Raw genomic sequence first — 22,148 nt, 5'->3', positions numbered from 1 at the left:
TGGTATCTGGCTCAAAAATATACAGCTGGATAGCTCCAATATTGTTTGCTATTTTTGTTGCACTGGTAATTTTAGGTTAGGGGTGTGAGTGGCTGTAAGCTCGGGGGAGAGCATGTAAACAGATAACTTGATTATGGGTGACAGGAAAGAGAGGTGGGGTTGCTCTGCACCAACTGTCCAGCCCATAATTAAAAGGCAAATTTATAATGAAATAGTAAAAAATCTGATCTAAAAAATGAAACAGTTTTCTTGATTTTGGCTAAAAATGATATAATAATAATAAAAAGACAACTGAGAACACTTTGAAAATAGATAAAAAGACGATTGGAGTGGGAACTAATTCAAAAATTTAAAAATTTGCATCCAAATCTGCTGTTTCTTTTTGACATACATGTCAGAAAATAGTAAGCGTTTGCCAAATTTTTAATATGAAAGTCTTTGTAATTTATTTTAATTTATGTAAACGAATGTAATACACTTTGAACTAAACTTATCGGAAAATTTGCCGATTGTCTTTTGATTGCACAAAACACAGCAGCAAGACTGAAAACTTAAATTTCTTTATGTCACCAAGTCATTTAATCTTTAGCACTTGCATCTGTTTTTCCATGATAAAGGCCTGAGTGCCAAAACATCGCAAGCAATAAATGTTACTTTCAAGTTTTGACAGCATGCAGGATTCTTTTCTCTTTTTATTTTACGGCCGCCGTCTGTTAACTGATTTGCAAAGGGCTCATCTGCCTTTGCATCTCAACAATGAAATAGACTTGATATGGTTGACTTCTTAGACAGGCAGCATTGGATCATAATTTATAAACATTTTTTGGGGTTGCTAGGTCTTTTTCTTTCCCTGCACTGTCTCTTCCACTGTCTTTGATGTATTTTTACACAGCATATTTCTTATGATCTTTTTATTTCATTTAAAGGTTTCATTTCATTGAAAGCACTTTAAAGAAGTTTCCCTAAATGTTTTTGTTTTCAATATTTAGCGCTGTTACCTTCAGTGTATTTGATGCCTTTCTCTTACAGGACGATGCTGTCAATCATCATATGATCGCAAAAGTCATAGAGAACATCTCAACAGTGGTGTCAGGCCCCTCTCATCCTCTGGTGACCACAGAAATGGGCGCCGCTCTGTGGTACCTTTTTACCCACTCTACCGTGGAGGCTGTAAGAGTCACCGCCATCTCTGTAAGTCTTTTAAATCCAGGTTAACGTGTTGCAGTGTATTTGCACCTGTTTTCACGAAACAGCGTTTTTAGCTATAGATCAACAAGCTTTTATGCATTTTAAGGAAAAGTACTGTTTATCAGAATAAATGTGACTTTCAATGGCAGCATGTTTTCAATCAGAAGTTGACAGAGAAGGTTGTTTGTAGCTGTATTCTTCTATGAAACTTCCAGGTTTCATGCGCTGTTTTAAAACAAAACTTTAGAGCAAAGTGGATGAAAATAATTACAAACACAACATAATTCCATGCAAAATTGAAAAAAAAATGATTACACTTAAAATAAGATTAAAGAAAGGTTTTTCTTAATTGCTTTTTTGACTGATTCCTACATGTTTTTAAAGAATTCTGTTTTCATGCATATAAAGTTTATGGTCTAACTAATTTTCAAGAATGAAACAAAATATTGGATGACAACAAAGTGGAATTTCTTGGGTGTAAATTCATCATTTGGCGGGGTGGCAGACGAAAAAGTGTTCAATAATTCAGTGCGTATTTATCTGTCTGTTTCTCCAGTCTCTGTCTCGGTTAACCCGGGTGAATCCAGCAGTCTTCTTGTCAGTGTTGGACACCTGTGGCCCTGCAGCTGTTATGGAGGGCATGGGTGGAACAGGGGCCAGGGTGCAGCAGCACCTGCTCACTGCTGTGGCCACTGTCCTACTTACCTCAACCACCCAGACCCGCCGCATTTCACAGAACCAGGTACACCTTTACTCTTTGCCAAACAGTAAGACAAAATGCTCACCTCAGAAACCAAGACAAAACTGCAATGATATTGTTTGATTCATAAAGTGGTGTTTTAGCAATTAATGCAGCTAATAAGTAAAAATGAAATAAATAAGTGTAATGGTGGGGTTGTTGTGGAGCAGCTGAAGCTTGGCAGCACCTTTGTTAACACATGTAAACATAAAAATAAACTAATCAGGCCTTTCATTCATGAAAACATTATTGTTTATCTCTGCCTGCATTCATGAACGCAGTTCATGAACTACTGTTGAACTGTGAATGAACTAATTTGTCAGGAATTACAGATTTTTATTTTTGAAGACAGCCCATATGGTGTTCATCTGTGGTGCTAATCATGGCAAGGCAGAAAAGGCTGAATTAGATTTGAACATTTTTTCAGCTTCGAGTCTAGAATTGGTAATTGACTCTGAACAGAATTTATTTGCATTGAGCATTTCCAATTTAACAGCAGTATACAAACTTGGTACTTCAACTCTGGTCTAATTATAAACTGATATGCATTCCCCCCGCTTCCCCCTTGTCTCTTCCCTGTTTCTATCCCCTGGCACAAAGACAGACAGTCCAAGAGTTTGTTTACACAGAAGTCTGTCTGTTAGTGTGTGTATGTGTGCTTGCATAGATGCACAAGAAGAAAAAATAAAGATTGTGTGAGTGTGTGCACAGAGGCAAAAACTCATTTTTGCCTCTCTAATTTGTTGAGTGTGTCAGTATCTGGGCTAATTGGCTGAATGAGCACTATGCAGTCTTCTACTTCAGCAAAGCATTATGGGTAGTGGGGAGGGATTTATCAGCTAAGCACACACTGCTGGGCTTTGAAATTAATTAACTTGGAACGTTGCTGCATAAACACACAGTCATGAAAATGCTTTCACATTTGCTCTCTCACACAGGGACCCTCATGCACATTCACTTGTGTGTGGCTTTGGTGATAATGATAGTGGTAATGAATGGTGGTCGTACATTTAACTTTTTTTTTTTCTTACAGTTCCTGCTATTAAATGAATTGCTGCCTAATGTAGCTGCAGGCCTGCAGGTTTGGGTGTGTGAGCATATTCTGTGATAAAATTCAAACTGTGCTCATTTTATGTTGGCCTATTTAAATGGAAATCATATATATTGTTTTATTTTGAAAGTTCTAATTACCCTGTTTCATTTCCATGTGAACATGTGAGATTTGGAGTTTTTTTTTCAGTAAATTGCACTCCAAAATTTTACAGGATATACACATTTATGAGGTTTTTGTTGCCTAAAATAGGATAATGTGCTATGTTTGTAGAAAAGGGTTTCATACCTTTCTTCATATTTAAAGTATGAAACCCTTAGTTAAGCACATCACATAGACTTACAATATTTCACAAAACTTGAAGTAGTACTGACACAGGTTTGTGCGCCCTAAAACCCAGGACAAATCTATTACAGCTTCTTTTATTTGATTTGCAAATGTCAGCTTCTTCTCCTTCATGCTTGCATAAGTACAGATGCCTATGAGCACAAAAATGCATGTGATGACTATAATTTTAAAAGTTTGCATTTTAATGCAACTTGCATAAGTTCTTGCAACACCAGCAAATATGATTGCAACAGCTTGTGCACCAGTCCATGCTTATGTCGGTAGTCCTCCTCTTTTCAGTCATTCTTTGGACCTGTTTTGGATGTCGATGTCGAGGTAACTCCAAAGATTTGTACTGCGCAACAATATTGCACACACAGAAAAAAGTTTGTTTCTTTTAGAAAACTTGCACTAACATGCAGATTTTTGGACGGAAGGTCTACATGATACCTAAAAAAAGACAGACTGAAATTGTAAGTTCTGGCAGTTCATAACTGTGTGTGTGTTTTTGTTTTTTTTTACTAAATTGTGCCATTTTATAAAATCTGTCAAACTAAAGTTCTTATTTTTCACACAAATATTTTCACAGTTTAAATATTTATGTTGTTTCTCTGGGTCCAAACTTTTAACATTGTGGGTGGCAATAAAAAAACTTTATGTATCTGTAAAGTCCAAATGGGCAGAATGGGCAAAAAAAAACTTTATAAGTAAAAATATAATTCATTCATTCATTCATTCATTCATTCATTCATTCATTCATTCATTCATTCATTCATTCATTCATTCATTCATTCATTCATTCATTCATTCATTCATTCAGTCAGTCATTCATTCAGTCAGTCATTCATCCTCTAAACCAGTTTTGTCCCTTTTGGGGTCATGGGGATTCCGGAGCCCCCTCGTCGGTGAGGTCAGGGGACACCCTGGACAAGTCGCCAGTCTATCCCGGGGCAACACTTTTTACTGTAGTTGATAGGGATTTTTTCCAAAACCTTTGTCCTGGTGTCATATTATATTAATGTAAAGGAAATATACTGATGCATTCGGGGAACCATTAACCTGCAATACGTTTTAATATAGCTAAAACATCAGACCTTTTGCAAGTATAATCTGATTTTGAGAGGGAAATTAACGTATACTCTTGGTCCTGCAGGATTTGGTCTTGAAGGTGCTGCGCTGTCTTGAGAGTCCATCCACAGTGACAAGGGGAAAAGCTTTACTGTTACTACTGCTTCTAACACAGGACAACAAACAAACACTGCTTTACTGCTGTCAGAACAGGTAAACACTTTCCACCACAACCATTCAAGCAGAGCAGGAAATACATAATACTTGCATCTAAACAATCTGTGTCTACCATTTACTGTATAAACAATGATAAACTCTTTAAATTTTATCCAGATTTTTCACTAAACATGACTAGCAAACTCCCTAAATTCTGTGTGAAATTTGGTTTAATCCTGGACGTGATGGCTTGGCTAACAAAAAAAAGGTTCAACTGTAACTGCACTTTTTTAGGAAAGTGTAATCGTGATGTGACCTTCCCACTTTAGTGTCAGCTCCATTTCCGTATAATTGCCAAATGCAACTGCCTCACCTTTTTATTTTATCACACTGTACCACAATTCAGTACTTACCCCAAAAGTCTGCAAGACGTGTCTGTTTTAATATCCTATTTATGGTGCCTAATTTTTTCCCCTTCCTTGCATGAGAGAAGTTTTCTTTTAATCTTTGTCCGTTTGTCAAACCATTGCCTAATTAGTTTTTTCTAGAATTGGTGTTTTCACACAAGTGCTTAAAAATTAGAGATAAAAATAAGACTTTGTGTTGTTTTTTTTAAGGAATTTTCCTTTAACTATTTAGAAGAAGTGAGTTTTCTGACATGGCAGCACTACTTCTACAATTTAATAAAATTTTTAGACATCAAGAAAATCAACCCGTTATCAGTGCAAGACTTTTAGTAATTAAGCCAACGAAGAGTTCCTTGTTTTCATAAAATCAATTCTTGTCAACTTAAGCACACTTGAAAGCCAAAAAAAGTTAATGTAGGAATCCTTTTTTGTAAGTGCTGCTGGTAATGATGTGTTTTGCATAGAATTTGTTTTAAGAAGTTTGTGAATAAATAGAAAAAAAACAAACAAACCCAAAAGCCTTTTCCAACTCTGTTTAAAACCTATGTTCTTCATGTTGCATTTAGGCTGAGACTTACCATGGTTCATTAACTGGGTTATATCTGCTTCCTCCCACAGCTGGTCCGTGTACTCAAATAATGAGCCTTTCAAGTTCTAATTTTCTGAAAAAACCTCAACTGCCATAGAAATAAACAAATACCTTAAATCAGCAGTGGGCCCTGAATCTATATTCTATAAAAGTTTAATTTTTTTTATTGGAATTATGGAAATGAATACACTTTTCCATGATTTTATACTTTTTTGGAAAGCGTCTATACATAAGCGGGACTCATAAACTCTTACAATCTGTTCTCCAGTCTGTTTTAGTTTTAGCATTAAAAATGTTGCATTATATTCTGACATATGGAGGTGTCAGTCTCACTCTTTACTGTGCCATCTGTCTTTATTCTTCTTTTTCTCTAATGGCTGAATTATTTAGTTTTTTTTTTTTCCTTTGCTACATAATTTATTTATTTTACTATCACAGTAATTTTATTTTTTTGTAGTTGTTCATTTGTTTTGTTTGTACACATCAAAACTGTGAGCTCTCCCTAGCAAATATATATTTGTCCTCACATTTACTAAATACATACTTTTCCACATTAAATTCTTACAAAGGAACTTGCATTTTTTTATTTGAAACATGACAAAATCAAACATTTACTATTATGACATTGCACCTATAGGTTTATATATATTTACACACACAGATGTGCATTTTCTTGGGGTTGCTTGGGACAGCATGTGAGTTTAACTACTCAAGTGATGATTACATTTCTTTATTGGGTAGAATTGTATTGAAAATGAGTCAAAACGAGAAAAGTGTTAGGTAATGTAAAGATCTGAGTTCTTTGATGAAAATGTATGGTTTTGTTCTTTCAGTATCAGTATTTTCAGGATTGTTTCAGAGCTCTAAAAATGATAAGCTGCTAAAATGATTAAAATGATGAATGAACAAAATTCTATTTGCTCATAAATCTACTCTTTGGTGAAGTCTTCTTTGAGAAATTTGAACACTCTCATCAACGTCCCAAAACGGAAAGAGTTTACACCATCAGCTGGTCATTTTAGAATAGTATAGAATATCTTCATTTCTATAGCACTTTTCAGAAAAAAAAAAAGTTCTTTAAAAAAGATGGCACAAAATCAAAACCAGACACAAAGTGATAGTAAAATCCAATATGAACAAGGTCTTCTAAAAATCAAAAAGAAAAGAAAAACATAGTGAAACAAGGACTAAAAATCAACTAAAAGCTCTTCTGAAAAAAAAAATGTCTTGACCTGGGATTTAAAACAATCAATAGAATCAATCTGACGTTCCAAAGACGCGGAGCGATAGGTTGAAAGGAGAGATGTCCTCTAGTCTTAGGTTTTTGAAATGTTTAAGAAATGTTGGTTGGAAAACCTCAAGGATCGAGCTGAAGAGTTTGGGGTGTCAAGGTCAGAGATGCATGTCGGGGTTTTGACAGCTTCTTTTTAAAGTAGCTACAAAGTGATACATTTCCAAGGTAATTTGAAGACTTTAAAGTGCTTGGTGGGGGTTGCAGTTGCTCTTCTGTTTTCTCACTTGTACGTCCTCCTGGAGATGTTCTTGTTAAAGAGGTTTACCTTCAGGTCATTTGTGTGTCTATGTGCTCTATCCTGTAGTGACTGACTGTAATAGAAGTGGAAATTTTTATTTTTCTTTCCTTTCCTTCCTTTATTTTTAAATAAATTTTCAAATTTTTTCTTTTCTTTTAAAGTAAATTTTACGTTGATTATTTCTATGATGTATTGTGATTTCAATGCATTTTTCTGTTATGTGAAGCACCTTGAATTACTTTGTGTACGAATTGTGCTACACAAATAAACTTGCCTTGCCTTTTGAAAAATGGCTGCAAGAAATAAGCACAGAAATAGCCTATATACAGTTTTTACTAAAACATAAATCTATCTTAAGTACCTGGAAATACATTTACAGCATTTCACCAGTGTGAATGCTGTAATACAGTGTGTGTTTAACATCTTTTTAATGTTAAGTAGTTATTTCACTCAAACAAAATGTTAATACTTCTCTTGAATGAGTACAATGTTACCTCAATAGTTTTCCACCTGTCTGTAGACATATGGATGGTATCTTTAAAAGTGTGATACCATCAGGGTAATATTGATCTTTTATGCATGAACATACTTGAAAAATATGGGTGTCTGTGCTTATTTAGACTTGTTCTGTACTTGGAGAGAGACCTGCGTAAAGCCATTCCTGTCAGAAACAACCCCAGCCAGTCAGGGTACCTGTGCCAGTGCCTGGATTTACTCATCATCCATCTGAGCGCAGCTGCACAAGCAATAATGGGTACTTCCTCTCCCCCTTTCCTCTTCACACTTACACTGCACCAACACACAAACAAATTAACAAATTATCATTTGAAAGTGAGCTGTACAACAAACTGTGTAAATGAAAAATACATTATTTCCCTGATGAAATTTTCCTGAATGGATTCTTTATACCAAATATTTTCTTCTGTTTTTTCTAGACGACAACTTAAATTTGTTGAGGGGCGTTGTTGGGAGGAGACACCCATCCAAAGCTCAGAGTAAACAACTGAAACAGACTTTACCTACCATGTGTGTAGTACTAGACCTTCTTTCCTCTCAGGTAAAAAAAATAAACTTGATATATGTGTTCACAGTGGTCAAAAACTGATATGAATCATGCTGTCACTTTAAAACACAAGAATAACCACACCGGACAAATCAAATTATTAGTATCATTTAGTGTAATCATGTAGGCTTAAAGTACTTTAGATTCTTTAAGTTTTTTTATTTAAATGATGTACTACTTGTCTCTTTACTTAGATTTTTCGAGCTAAAATTGTAACCAAAGACTTTCTGATCCAAATGGGATTCATGCTGGTAAGTTTGACAATTCCGTTTGTTTCTTTAGCAGCATTTATTTGATTATTCAAACAAGAAACAAGAAAACAGAAGTAACACAAGGATTAAGAAACATTTTGAAAACAAGGAGAAGTCCATGCAATTTAGTTTTTTTGTGATTTTTCAGGCACTTGCCTGTTGACTTCAGGCAATTTTTGTCCCTCAGTGTGGTTTGTAGTCAAGCGATACCAAAAGAATCCAACCTTCTTTTATGAGTTCTTTTGAGGAATTTGAGGCTAAAAAATTATAAAGATGATATTCCTAATGATTTGAGAACAAAATTTGCAGTCATAGCTGGCACTAGATTCTATTTATGGACAGACAAACACACAAGTTTATATTTTGAGTCACTTACAATTTGGATTCACTACCGGTAAAAAGGAGCCAAATTTTCTTAGTAGAGAGAATGGAGAGTAAGAAAAAAGTTACAAAAATGTATTTTTAAGACTTTTAAAGAATGTGAGTACTTAAAATCACTGTTTACATACATTTAAATCTTGTTTTTAAAGCCCACTCATTGTTTCTTTTTCCTATCATACAAATATTTTTGGTTTTGTTTTAGAACTTTATTACCACAGTGGATTCCAATGAACTTGATTTGACCCTTTTTATGGGTAAGTCATTTTTAGTAGTTTTTCTGTTATGTTTTAATGTCATTTTATTGCATGCTTTAATTTGAGCAAATTTCACTTATATTAACTTACAGAATTTAAGATTGACATTCAAATAATGATAGATAGGTTTTTATATGAAATACATAAACATGGTTTTGATGTGTGCAGACGAATGTGTGTATCTTTTTTCCCTTTTGCACGTTTTACTGCTAATCAAGTTAGATTCATTATTTATTGGAAGATAAATATGCATATATTTATGATGCACAAGCTTCACAGCTCAGTCCAAGGGCCAACTAATTCATTTTTTTTGTTTGTTTTTAATTCCTTTGTAGGTGCTACAATAGCTGAGGAGCTTATTAGAACAACTCTGTCCATTGTGGAGGTTCTGAGTCAACACTATGCTCTCATCAGTACATATCATTCTATTGTAAGTTTATAACAAACAATTTAATTCATCTTTCTATTGTGACCTAAAGTGACCTAAAGTCTGGTGAGAGTAAAGTAAAACAATAGAGAATTAATTCAATAAAATAAATGCCTAAAACCCATCATTTTTCAAATATTCAGAGACTTAATTTTCAGTTGTCACAAATTTTATGTACATACATCAAGTACATTTTAAACACATTTTGCATCATCTACAAATACAGAAACTTTTTTTAGTCATAATGTACATGACAAAGATGCATACATTTATTTTCATGCTGTTATTTTTATTATCTCCAAAGACAAGTTTAACCTTTATGCCTGAATTTATTTTCAATTACATATTTAAAAAAATATGCAGTGTTTTTTTTTAAATCGATGAGATGCTAAATTAAGTGGAGAACTGGATTTATTGGTACGTTGTAAATTGGCAACATACAGCGTAAAGGGCTTACAAACAACTACAATTATCTTTATTTGTTGAAACAGCGGGAGATCTCAACTCCATTATGGCTATAAGAAATCTATTGGTAAATGTTAAAATACTTGTTTTTTGTTATATGATCTGTTTACCTTTAGGTTTTACCAAAAAATAAAGCACAAAAAAATACTTTCAAACCTATTTGTGATTTTAAATTCGACTTTAAAACCATTACATACTCCTTTTGTATCATTGTACTGCTCTTACCAGAAGACAGTTTTCTTCTTTTTTGGTTGTGCAGGTGAAACATCTTTACATTTATTTTATGTAATGATTTCATAGTTAGTCTCAGTGGTCAATGTCATATTGCAGCCCATGTTATTGCATTCTGCGTTCATCTTCTAATCTATTGAACCAGTCTACAACTGATCAGAGGACACGGGGACAATTCCTAGGCTGTTAGACAACTTACTAATCAAATATTGAGCCAGTGAAACCTCATCAACTCTGTGAGGGTTTCTGTGCATCTGTGATTGCCTGGATGCACATGGGGTAGAACAATAACTCTGTATTTAATGACTATTGACAAATGGTGGAGGAGAGGAGCAGGAAGCACAGAGGATACACAAAAGACAATGGGAGAGATGAGGAACAGAAGAAGCAAGGAGGAGACTTGCAGCTACTGATAAGTCAATAACACATGGAGACACTTTAATTACCCCGAGCCAGCTCAGATTAACTTTCATTAAAGCTGGACAAGGACAGAAATTCTGGTTGGAGTAAGTTAACTTTTTGGCAGAACTTTGCCTTTGCAGCCACTATTGTATTGTAAAACATCTTTTTTTTGTTAATCTTTTTTACTGAAGTGGCCTTTTTGTATTAAATCGAAGCAACAAATAGCGCTTTCTACTGTCCCAGCTTCATTTGACACGTGTTAAACAAAAAAGAAGGGGGACAATATCTTTACCATTTCCAAGGGATTTAAAAGGGAAGGTTTTGACTCCATGCAGCTCATTTATTTATTCTTCTTGCACCAGTGATTAGAAGACAGAAGGGACAAGGTAAAAGAAACAAGCCCTCATCACCGCCCCCCATACACACAAGCATACATAAACACACTCCATCTAGTCTTTTGATGGCAGTGCTATTAATACACAGGCTATTAAGTGGTGGACAACATCCTTTGTATTCTTCTTTCTCTAGCTTTCAATGCAATTACCTTACCCTCACTCAGCATTTGTGTTGTTTCTATGGAAATATTTGTAATCATGCAAATTCATGCAACACAGCTCCTTTTTTCACAAGCTTTGGCACTTGCAGCAGGCTTTTGTGTCTTTGGCCAAAATAAAATTATTTCCTTGTCATCTGTAAATTCATGCTTATAAAGGAGCCTATTGCAGTTTTCAATTTAATCTGAAAACAGATTAAAGGCAGTTTTATTTCATGAATTAAATGATTAAAATCAATTTCTGTTCATAAGAAATCATTAGTTTGATGTCTAAATTGTCCATGTTTTCATTTTTCAGAAAAAATGGTTTAAATTTGATCATGTTTTTTTCTGTTTCCCTTTTTCTTTTCATGTCTAAAGGTTGTGCAAGATCTTCTGCCGCCCCTAACAAGTTTGGCTTTCAGCAAAAATGGTATGAATATTTGATTATTTTTAGGAGAAAGCAAAAAAATAAATAAAAGTCATATCATGCAGAAAAAGTGACTAATGTAGACAAAGTGAGCAGAAAAAAAATGCTATAATTGTTGCAATAAAAATTGAATAGCATATTACAAGAATTTGAGCACAAAAAACTACATTACTCCTACATTTGCTACAATTTGAATATTGACAGAAAATATCAAATTTGTGTTCACAAGCAGATGTACAACAGATTAATAGATGGATGGGGAATAGACCGAGAAATAGAACTGAGATGGAAACATAATTAGGGAGGGTGTTTAAAGTGTGTAAACTAAATACATTTTTCTGTTGTTTTTTTTTTTTAAGGAAATAAGTAAACATGGCTGACAAAGCATGCTAACAAAATAATATCTTTTTGAGCAAAATGGTTTTTAACGGTTTTTGGTTTTAACCCACTGTCATGTTTGAGCCTGATTTCCACATTCATGAAACATGCATCATTGTACACATTTGTTGACAGTTTCCACTTTTCTTTTCTTAAATGATAAGCTATGAAGTGGTTATGCTGACCTAAAAAACGTGATCTCTGTTTATTTTTTCTATCATGTTGATACTTCAGTACTTTAAATCTATAACAGTTTTATAACATCCAGACTGTAGTAGAGATAGTCTGCTTATAGAATTTTCATCATTTCCAACTGCTTTAAATTACCATGAGCTGGATTTGTAAGTAAATCATTGTCCTGTTCTTGAAAGCACCTCTGCAGTCACTTATTTCTACTTTGTATGAATCCAAAGCTAAGATGTTTATGTATGCTGTCTGCCTTCTATACTATTGATGCCACAACAGCTGTGAAAAACGAGCAGTTTCAAACTTTCTACTTTAACCGATTTGGCTGTCTCTTTCCTGCAGCGGAGTGGTCTGTGTTTGTGCTGAAGGTGCTGTCTGAACTCAGTTTGGTCCTGCTTGTTCAAGATGATGACCACACTAAGGAAAAAGAGGAAAGGACAAGGCAAAAGAAAGAGATGGAAAAAACTGGAGAAAATGCAGCTGAAGGCAGAGAGGATGGAAAGCTGAGTGGTCAAATCCTATCCCTACTGTCTAAGTCTCTTCTTTTAAGGTTGGTCTGTCTGCCAAGGCCCATTTTACATCAGTTTAGTGCACACACTGGGTCTGCATCTCTGTCAATAAAGAAAATGTTACTTAACAGTCGATAGAAATGTCTCAAGTATGAATAGACTGTAGACAATGTCCACTTGACCACATAATGTGGTTTCATGAGTACATCCTTCAGTGGATTCTATGATCTTGTGCTCCAAAGTTCAATAAGCTGTTTTTGACCAGCTCATTTATCTTCCTTAAATATCTGGCTTAGATTCTGCTGCACAAACTGATGACTGCAAAAACACAGGTGGACTAAACTGTGGAATCCATTTGCTAATGAAAGAAAACCCACAATGCTCAATGAAATAACTTAAAACTGACAACATAAAAAAAAACTTTTAATAAATGTCAACCCATAAATGTTCTACCTTGCATTTAAACAATTAATATGATCATTTAAAAAGAATAAATGACTCTGTCCTAGTCAGGGTATCCTCTCTGAAGCTGGTAGATCACTTTGTACTCCTTGAAAAATAGCAGTGTCTGCTTTGTGTAAATTGAGACGTCAAGACAGCTGATCTGCAGTCTCTGTGGGTCAATGAGTGAGATACATTTGGACATTTGCTTGGGCAGATTGCCTACCGCAGCAACAGGGCATTTTACTGACTCAGATAGTCTGCATATGCCTTTAGACACCAGATTTCTACACCTTTTCACAATATTTCTAGCTACATCGGTGGGAGTGTGAGATGGGTGAAAGCTTTGTGACATTTGTATATCTATTATGGATCATTAAGTATGGGTCGGTTCGTTAGTGGAGCTGAATCTATAAAAATACATGTTCAGCTCATTGGCTCTCCACTTTTTATTATAAAAACGTACTTTCAGTTTGATTTTGACCACATACCCATATCTGCTTGACCTTAATTTTTCTAGCTTGATCCATGCATACCTTTTTTTAAGCCTTCTTTGGACCTTTTCACCTTAGTACCGCTTTGTCTTCTCTACTAAAGACTCTTTGTTTATGACCTTCTTTAGGTATTTGGCAGTCCAAGGCTTAATATTAAACATAACCCAACTGTCCTAGCTTATTTTTGACAATTTATGTACAGAAATGAAAATAACCTGTCACACACCAACATTAATGCTATCTCTGTGGGGTTTAAATAGCAGCTATAACAGATTTGTTTAGTTTATAGTAGTTTACACTGCTCACATCACTGCTTTAACTATTGATGCTGAAAGCCTAATGTTGTTGTTTGCAGGTACGATATTCTTCTCGCTGCAACTGAGCCTATTCCTCTCTACGCACTCAAACTGCTGGTCTCATTGACAGAACACAACGCTCAGATCTGCAGGTAACACACAAACTAGACCGCCCCCCACCTCCCCCTGCCTAGATACTACACACTGCATTGCAACACCATGCATTAGCAGACCGAAGCACATGGAAAACTCTTAACATTCATATCAAGACCTGGGCTCACAAAAATTTTATGTGGAAAATAATGTAGCCTTGTAGAGATGCTTTTTTAATACATATTGCAGACTTGGTTTTATTGAAATATTTTAAAGTCCTTGCATGTGCAGAACAAAATACACACAGGCGCATTTTAACCACAGTGTGTAATGTTTTAATTCCAAGGCCAGCAACTCCCGGCTCAGCTTTGCAAATCTTTCACAGCCACAAACACAAATCGACAGATGAATAAAACGCGCACTCCCAAGCACACACCTGCATAAATACATTCACAAACACTCAACTCACTCGCACCGCGAGAGGCTTATTTGCTTTCCACACCAAACACAAATTGACACAAATGATCCTCTGTTTGTTGAGGTAGCTGATGCAGATTGAGAGCTATTAGCAGCAACAGCAACCCAAGTGCACCTCTGCTGGTGATCTGCATGCAGCAGGATTCCTCTCAGCTCTCTGAAAGCCAGTGTTCCCTCCATTGGTAATCATTCTAGTGACATCCAGAAGTTGCTGCATCAGCTGAGATGTGTACAGACATGACATTTTCTGCTGAAGTTTCTAGGAACACCACCCCTGATGAGTCTCGTTAACAGTGTAATGCACTCTCTTCAGTACACAACACTAAGGTGAAATTACAACTGTATATTGTAGGCCTAACTCTCCATTCTGGAATTCAAAAAACAGCTCTTGAGAGGGCAGTCAACTGACACCAAAATAACAAGGGGCAATGATGTGTTGCTGTTTCACTGAAAATCTGCTGATTCCTTGTATAATCTCTGTGTGCATGTGTTTGTGTGTGCAGGGGGGAGGGGTTGGGTGGTTGTGTATCTGTATTTAGTATGTTCATTTTTCACTGGGGACTTTAACCTGACTGCAAACTTCCCCTTTGCATTAGTGTTCCCATGTTTAGAAACTTCACTTTTAGAGTTTGTCTGGTCGGTGTTGGACTAGAAATAGTAAGCCATAGCACACAAGATGTATTGAACACTTGTTGAAACACTTTATTGTCTCAGCTTATTCATAATCATACAATCAAGTCGATTTTTGCCAATAAACAATAAAAGTTGAGATTTTTAACAGTACTAAAGTCCAAAATAAGCTTTCTAGAGAACACAATTTTCAGTCTGAGGTATGAAGAGGACTTTAAGAATGCTGCAATCATGCATTTCTGCAGTCAACAAACCAAACAAAAGAAAATTTGACCAAAAAAATCATGTTCGTTTATCGCAGAAGATATGTTCCATAAATAACTCGGAATAGGTGATGACTGCTTAGGATCACAGATGTATTTAAGGCTCTAAACCTCCTCACTACATGCTTTATAGACTTTTCTCAGACAGACATTAACACTTTTTTCTCTTGTTTGAACTCTCAAAGTTCAAACCTTTGTACAAATCAAGTCCAGTATTACAGAATAAAAACAAAGATCTGATCGAGCTCAAAGATTTATGTAAATGTGGAAAACTGGAGGCATTCTGCATGGGAGACAGGGCACCGAGGAGACGGATTGACAATATCAACGGCCAATCAGGATACAAAACAATGTGCGCTGTTTAAAAAAAGAAATAAAAAATGCACGCAAAGTTGCGCTGAAAAAAAATCAGCAAAACAGCCAGACCACGAAAGCTGAACCACAATATAACTATAACGCAATAACAATTTATTTCAATTAGAGCTTAAATTTGTTCTAGTAACATACATACTGTACCCTACCTTTCCATGATCTAATTCCCATTCACTCAGATGGTAAATGGTAAATGGCGTATACTTATATTGCGTTTTCCTATGGAAGCGATTCTGTAGCATAATTAAAAATAAAAGTCAAAACCAGAAATGCTTTTTCATTTTCAAAATGAAGCTGCATTTTTGACTCAAAATTAAAATGAAAAAGCAATCCTTCAAAATCCTTATTCATTTTCTACTTAAAAAACACAAATTCTGTGTCATAATTAAAATGAAAATGCAAAGAGGGGATTGCATTTTCTTTTTCACATCCACCGTGTCGCATATTTCAATTCGACTTAGCATTTCCAGAGGGGAGGCGGGGCGATGACGTCAGTGCTATCTCTGTGTGTCCGGCTCCTAAGAGACTCATCGTAGGAGCAGTGCGGCCAGGCTTGTAGCCTTGTGTTAGCGGCAGAGGAGAGGGTTTTCTAGTAACATACATACTGTGCCCTACCTTTCTGTGATTTAATTCCCATTCACTCAGAATATTTACGTCCAAGATGTTCTTTGCGGCATTGCCCGCATAGAGTTTTAAGTACCTTCACTGCTAATGATTTTAGCACACATTAGCCAAATGCTAACCCGTCTTTCGAGTCCTTGCCTTGCAGCGAAGAAAAAAGCACTGACCGCGCGGATTTAAAATAAATTTGAGCGAGCAGGCCCTTAATAATAATCATGACGGTAATAAAAGCACATTTAGAAGGTGGTCTCCTGCAGAAGGAGGACAGCAGAAGGCGGAAATGCTGCTACATAGTCCTGAGAAGCTTTGTAAAATCATCAGAAGTTCACCACCATCACAAAGCCCTCTCCTCTGCCGCTAACACAAAGCTACACTGCTGCTAGCATGACTGTGTCTCTTAGCAGCCGGACACACAGAGATAGCACTAACGTCATCGCCCCGCCTCTCCTCTGGAAATGCTAAGTCGGATTGAATTATGCGACACTGTTCGCAGGGTGGATGTTAAAATGAAAATGCAATCCCCTCTTTGCATTTTTGTTAATTATGACAGAAAACGCGGTTTTTAAGTAGAAATAAAAAATCATTTTGAAGTATTAATTTATCATTTTAATTTTGAGTCATTTGATGCAGTTACATTTTGAAAATGAAAAAGCATTTCTGTTAATCCATTTTATTTGTCAAATTAGACATTTCTAAATGAATTTTGCTACACATTTACCAGAGAACATTTTGAAAATGAAATGTCAAATACCATTTTCTTTATAATTTTAAATAAGTGACAGAATAAGCGGTGTTGAAGAAGAAAATAAAAAAAGCATTTTGGCAGATTGCTTTTTCATTTTAATTTTGACTCAAAATGCAGCTTCATTTTGAAAATGAAAAAGCATTTCTGGTTTTGACTTTTATTTTTAATTATGCTACAGAATCACTTCCATATTTTTCTACCTTCCTTGAGGGCCCAAAATGCTTTGAAGTCAAAGTCCCTTTCACCCACAAATACACTGATGTGGGTTCAACTGCCAAACACTAACCACCAGGAGCAATGTGGGGTTCAGTGTCTTGCCCAAAGACACTTTGACAGTGAGTAAAACTAGTTAGTTAATCCAAATGCTAGTTCAGATTTTTACCATAAATTACAACAGGTCAATAATAAATTTTGAATATGATTCTTCTCATAAATAAAAGTTTTGTGCTTACTATTGTTATTATTATAAATCCATGAAAAAGAAATAAATTACCAAGTACAAGAACAAACTAGAAGCTTAAAGTATATTCTATTGTTCTTTGGGTATCAGTTATAAAATACCATCCTAGAAAAGTAAATTATCTTTGCATGTCTGGTTATAGTAGTTCATATTTTATTTTAATATATGTGCTTTGAATATGTAATAATTTATAACAATTTTAATTAACCATCTGTTAAATAGTCCTGAAATATCCCAGCCTCACAGCAAATAACTGAATATTTTTCTATTCCACCTTTTATCAGAGCTGACTCTTGTTTTTCCTCTCTAAGAGTTTAAAGTTCATCTACACTGCTAACTATTCTCTACTTCTCTTATCAGTCATAGCTCTACACGTCTACGTCTTTCTCTTCTTCCACTTCGCTTCATCTTCCTCTTTCCTTGACTCAAGTAAAGTGACGTGAACTTTTCAAATTGGTGTCAGCCCTCTCCACTCTAAATCTGTTTTTCTCGTTTACTTTTTTTAGTCTGACATTATTAACAATGTTTCACTCTTTTTCCCTTCTCTCTTTTTTTCCCCCTCACCATCTTTAATTTATTAACATTAGTCCACTCTTTTTCTGTGCCCTCTCTCCACAACTTTCCCCCCATCAGCGCAGTTGTACAATCAGAAATTAAATTGCCTGGGTCTTGGTTAGATAAGTGTGGCTATGAAGCCAGCCGAGTGGTAATTAGATGGTAAATTGGGTACATGAACATTGGAAAGGCAGTCTGCCGTCTCTCACCGCATTATCACAGTCCAGACACACCTTCAAACAACTACATTTACTCTGACCTTTAGCCAAAGAACCTCCTGCAGTGTGCTCACATGCATGTTTTTGCACAATTTTTTTAAGGTCTTCTTCGAAACATATATCTCTGTGTTTAGACATCCTTATTTAGTTAGAAACAAAAGGGAACAAGAAAAAAACCTTTTCCCCTATAATAAAAATCAAGGTTATTTTCTTATTTTAAAAAGTTGCATTGTATTATATTAAAACCATCCATATTATATTTGTGTTACTACATTATTAGCACTTAAGCTATTGTGAATTAATTTATTTGATGCACATTGGGCTGTAACAGTGCTGTGGCACCGAGGGATCTGTTTTGCTCTGGTTTGTTGAGTGTCTGGTCTGCTGATGTATGACTGGTAGTTTAAAGGGGGTTTAGTTTATCTTGTTGTGCTGGCCTGTACTAGTTCTTTCATCATTCAGTATGTCACGGCCGTAATGGGAGGCCATCAATCACCCCAGCAAACAAACACACACACACATAGGCACACACACTCACACATTAATTGAGTCAAACCTTTTTAAAAAAGCTTATAGACTAAACAGCTATTGTTGAAACTTCCTTTTACAAACAACAGTATTAAATCACCGTCCATCACTAAGTCTTGGTGGTCTAATTAGCAAAGTGGTTTAAATCCAGACCCGAAATTCCCCACTAAAAACGGAATACTGCATTCATGTGTCATGTGTATAAAAAGAAGAATAATGTTCTTTATTTGGCTAGAGCAATGCAAATTTTAATCTGCATATTACCAAAATACGTAGAAATTGTCTGATCTGATAAAACTAACCCTTGACCAGTTCAAATTTGTTCTAAAATCCTCACTGAGCTGAGAATCTCTTGTAATGGTGCAAAAAACACAAAAACAAACAACAAATTAACATCCTCTACACTTAATCCTTTTTGTTACTGTTTATCAGAAATAATGTAGTAAATGAGTAGGTTTATGAAACAGAAATTTTAAACAACAGTTGCATCGGGAACAACTATAAAAATGTGGAATTAAATTATGATTGGAATTAATGTTCTAATAAAATAGAAACATGATTAAAAGAACTGATAAAAGAGTGCAGCATTATTGTACAAATGTTGGAAAACAGCTTAATTCAGGTGAAGGTAGGGGTGCTACCTTTTTGTCAAGTGGGCAGAAACTGTTTATGACGGATTTCATTTGTTTGTACATTTTACTACAGAACAGTTTGTCTGCGATGGGTGTGGCCTTTCGAGACCTGCCATCGTTAGTATCTCTGTGGTTGAGTAATGATCAGCCAATGATTGGCTCTGCTGACAACACCACTCGCTGCAGGTCTCTCCTGTTTTTTTTTTCATTTGTAAGCAAAGTAATGGCAGCTATCCTTAGTTTTCAGAGTTTAAAATGAAGACAAACTAGTATTAGGTTAGTTAAGGTATGTAGTTTGTATGATGGAAAAGTGTCTATGAGTGTCTGGTCTGCTGATGTATGGCTGGTAATTCAAATAAGGTTTTGGGTTAATTTAGTTTATTTAGTAAAGTTTTAATGCACTCTAGTTTTTACTCCTTGACACCTATTGATGCAAGTATGCATCAAACCAATTGGGCAAAAAATTAATTAGCATCAACTTTAAAACAAAAAAATTAAACAACAGAGCTTTATTTTCATAGCTGGAAGGGGTTAAATGTTACTTCTATTAAAGGATCTTTATCTTTTTTATTCTGACTAATTTTTAAAAAATGATTTCAAATATATTATATGTTCATAAGGTGTGTGAGAACAAACTTCCTGTTAACTAATCATATTTGAACAAAAATCCTTAATATGAACCAGCTTGGACATTCCATGTCTGTTTATCCTGCAAACGTTTTTGAAAAGTTGACAAACTGCCAGCAAAACTCTATTTTCCTTCAGTGTTCACATTTATTTAAACCACAGTGGAGTCACAATAGTATGACTCTGCGCTAAATGAAGATCAAACAGCACAGAGTGTGCTCATCTGCACATCAGTGTATTTTTGAATAATAATGCAGCAAATGCATTACACTAATTCTTCCTTGTGATTCATGTGCGGCTGCTTAAAAGTGTCCTGTCCCCTTCTCAGGTTGATCTCACAAGGGAGGATTCTACCAATGGTTTTCCATCTGATTATGGTAAGTCAGTTGATGCGTGCCACTCCTATGCTGGGAATTTTTCAAATCCAATTGGGGCAAACAGTGCATTTTTATGACATTTCTTCTCTGTTTTATGTCAGCTGTAATCCGTCCTGCTCTCTTCTCTCCATCTAACCTCATCAATGTAAATATCTGTGAAGAGCGCTGACCTATTAAAGGCCTGCGGTAATTGACTGACAGGACTGCAGTATAGGAGAAGGAGTTAATAGACTGAGACGGGGGACTTCTTTATTAAGATTGAACATGCGACCTTACATGCAGGCACGCAGTAATTGTCTGTTATCAGTGAGGCATAGCAACATTCCCAGTAAACAATTTATTTCACCTGACCCTTTTGCTAGCACACAGTCAAACACCCCCACCTGCTTGGTGTGCTCCGTTTCCAGCATACAGAAATATTCATGCTGCAGGAAACGACTTTTTTTTTGGACCATGCACTCAAAATCACACACAGACTCACTCACACACACTTAGGAATCAGTGTTTTGCATGGATGCCTGCATAGCCCCATCTTACTCATGCAGAATTTTTAAAACACTGTTATCTGAAAGCCCGATTAAGTCGTCTCCTGATTGTTTACTCCTGTCTGAACCACTCACGTCTGGATCTATTATTACCGTCTAAGTTGCTCACCTTCAGATTGATTTATGCTGGTTGTAATCCTCTGATCTAGACTGAGTATACCTGTCACTGGTGATCACTCTTGTCATAGAGGAGCAAGCCTAATTGTGCTTGTCAAGATGATGAAGTAGGTTTGTTTCCAGACATTAAAGGACCTCAGGATTCTGGCTGCAACAGGGATCTTAACGCTTAGGTTTCTCTGCTTAAGAAGAAAAAGAATTCTGCACTCAGTGTGTGTGTATTTAAAGAAATAATCCATGCAAATGATAAATGTGCAGGAGGTAGAATGATGCTCTTTGATAGCTTAGTTAAAGGTAAGTCAAACTTCTGCTTTCCAGTCCTTATCAAGAGTCAAGTTTGTGCAATTTCATACATTTTGTGTACTACACTAAAGTCCTGTTTTTTTCCATACTGATCAAAATAGATAAGCTTTTTTATTTGCTATTTGGTAGTTTGTCTAAGGCCCAAACTAATGTCGTTGTCTTCAGCCTCAGGCAACTTGCGCATGATGAGTACCAGGCAGACTTATCAGCCTGTACACAGATCCCTCTGATGTGTGCAAACCCTGGAGGCATATCTCAGACAGGATCAAATGGTAAAATGGGGGCAGAAGTGGGAAGGAGAAATGAATTACTGTTGGAGGAAGCACTGACGGTTCTTTTAGCTGGAGACAGGAGGACAAGAGAAGGTAAAAGGAGGAAATTGGAGGAAGACGGGTGAGATTAAGAGATGCAGGGGCAACAAAAGGTGAAATCTACAACTTGATTACATCTGCCAGTCCAAATCTCTTCAGACCACCACAATCTATCTCCTAATCTTTATTGGCCCAAAAGTGTGCATTGCTATTTATTTGCCGAGCAGTAAATCGCAGCATTTTTCTCAGAAAATATTTGTACATCAATAAAAATGAGATGAAAATCTTAACTGCGCCACAGTCATTGACCTGGATTAACAATAAGGAAAATTTGACGGTAGGTTTTGGAAGCCTCTTACTTATAACCAGTCTGACAGTAGTGGAAGGAGACATGAAGATATCTCGGTTCTATTTGTTTTGGAAGATTCTCAAAGAGAAATCTGTAAGGATGTTCACCTGTGTTCTGTTTGTAATCCC

At 35.8% G+C, this 22,148-nt stretch overlaps 1 protein-coding gene across 20 annotated transcripts in view; it reads left to right on the top strand.

Annotated features, from left to right (window-relative positions):
* The window catches only part of ulk4 (unc-51 like kinase 4), a 73,568-nt gene that overhangs the window by 27,905 nt on the left and 23,515 nt on the right, over positions 1 to 22,148 (top strand). For 19 of the 20 annotated variants that reach the window (XR_013648238.1, XR_013648237.1, XR_013648236.1 and 16 more), the window contains 12 exons: positions 1,030 to 1,191; positions 1,745 to 1,930; positions 4,459 to 4,586; positions 7,678 to 7,811; positions 7,993 to 8,114; positions 8,315 to 8,371; positions 8,955 to 9,006; positions 9,342 to 9,436; positions 11,445 to 11,496; positions 12,400 to 12,607; positions 13,857 to 13,949; positions 20,347 to 20,395. Coding sequence is in view for 17 of the 20 variants with exons in the window: in XM_078933099.1 (XP_078789225.1) it covers positions 1,030 to 1,191; positions 1,745 to 1,930; positions 4,459 to 4,586; positions 7,678 to 7,811; positions 7,993 to 8,114; positions 8,315 to 8,371; positions 8,955 to 9,006; positions 9,342 to 9,436; positions 11,445 to 11,496; positions 12,400 to 12,607; positions 13,857 to 13,949; positions 20,347 to 20,395 (1,338 nt within the window). In the remaining 3 variants the exon portion in view is untranslated. The remainder of the gene's footprint in view (positions 1 to 1,029; positions 1,192 to 1,744; positions 1,931 to 4,458; positions 4,587 to 7,677; positions 7,812 to 7,992; positions 8,115 to 8,314; positions 8,372 to 8,954; positions 9,007 to 9,341; positions 9,437 to 11,444; positions 11,497 to 12,399; positions 12,608 to 13,856; positions 13,950 to 20,346; positions 20,396 to 22,148) is intronic. The other variant, XM_078933100.1, reaches the window with a different exon arrangement.

This window comes from Oryzias latipes, chromosome 16 (assembly GCF_053564925.1).
Source record: "Oryzias latipes strain Hd-rR chromosome 16, Olatipes_Hd-rR_3.1".
NCBI lineage: Eukaryota > Metazoa > Chordata > Actinopteri > Beloniformes > Adrianichthyidae > Oryzias > Oryzias latipes.
The sequence above is the reverse complement of the archived record's forward strand: the minus strand, read 5'-3'. Positions and strand labels throughout refer to the sequence as shown.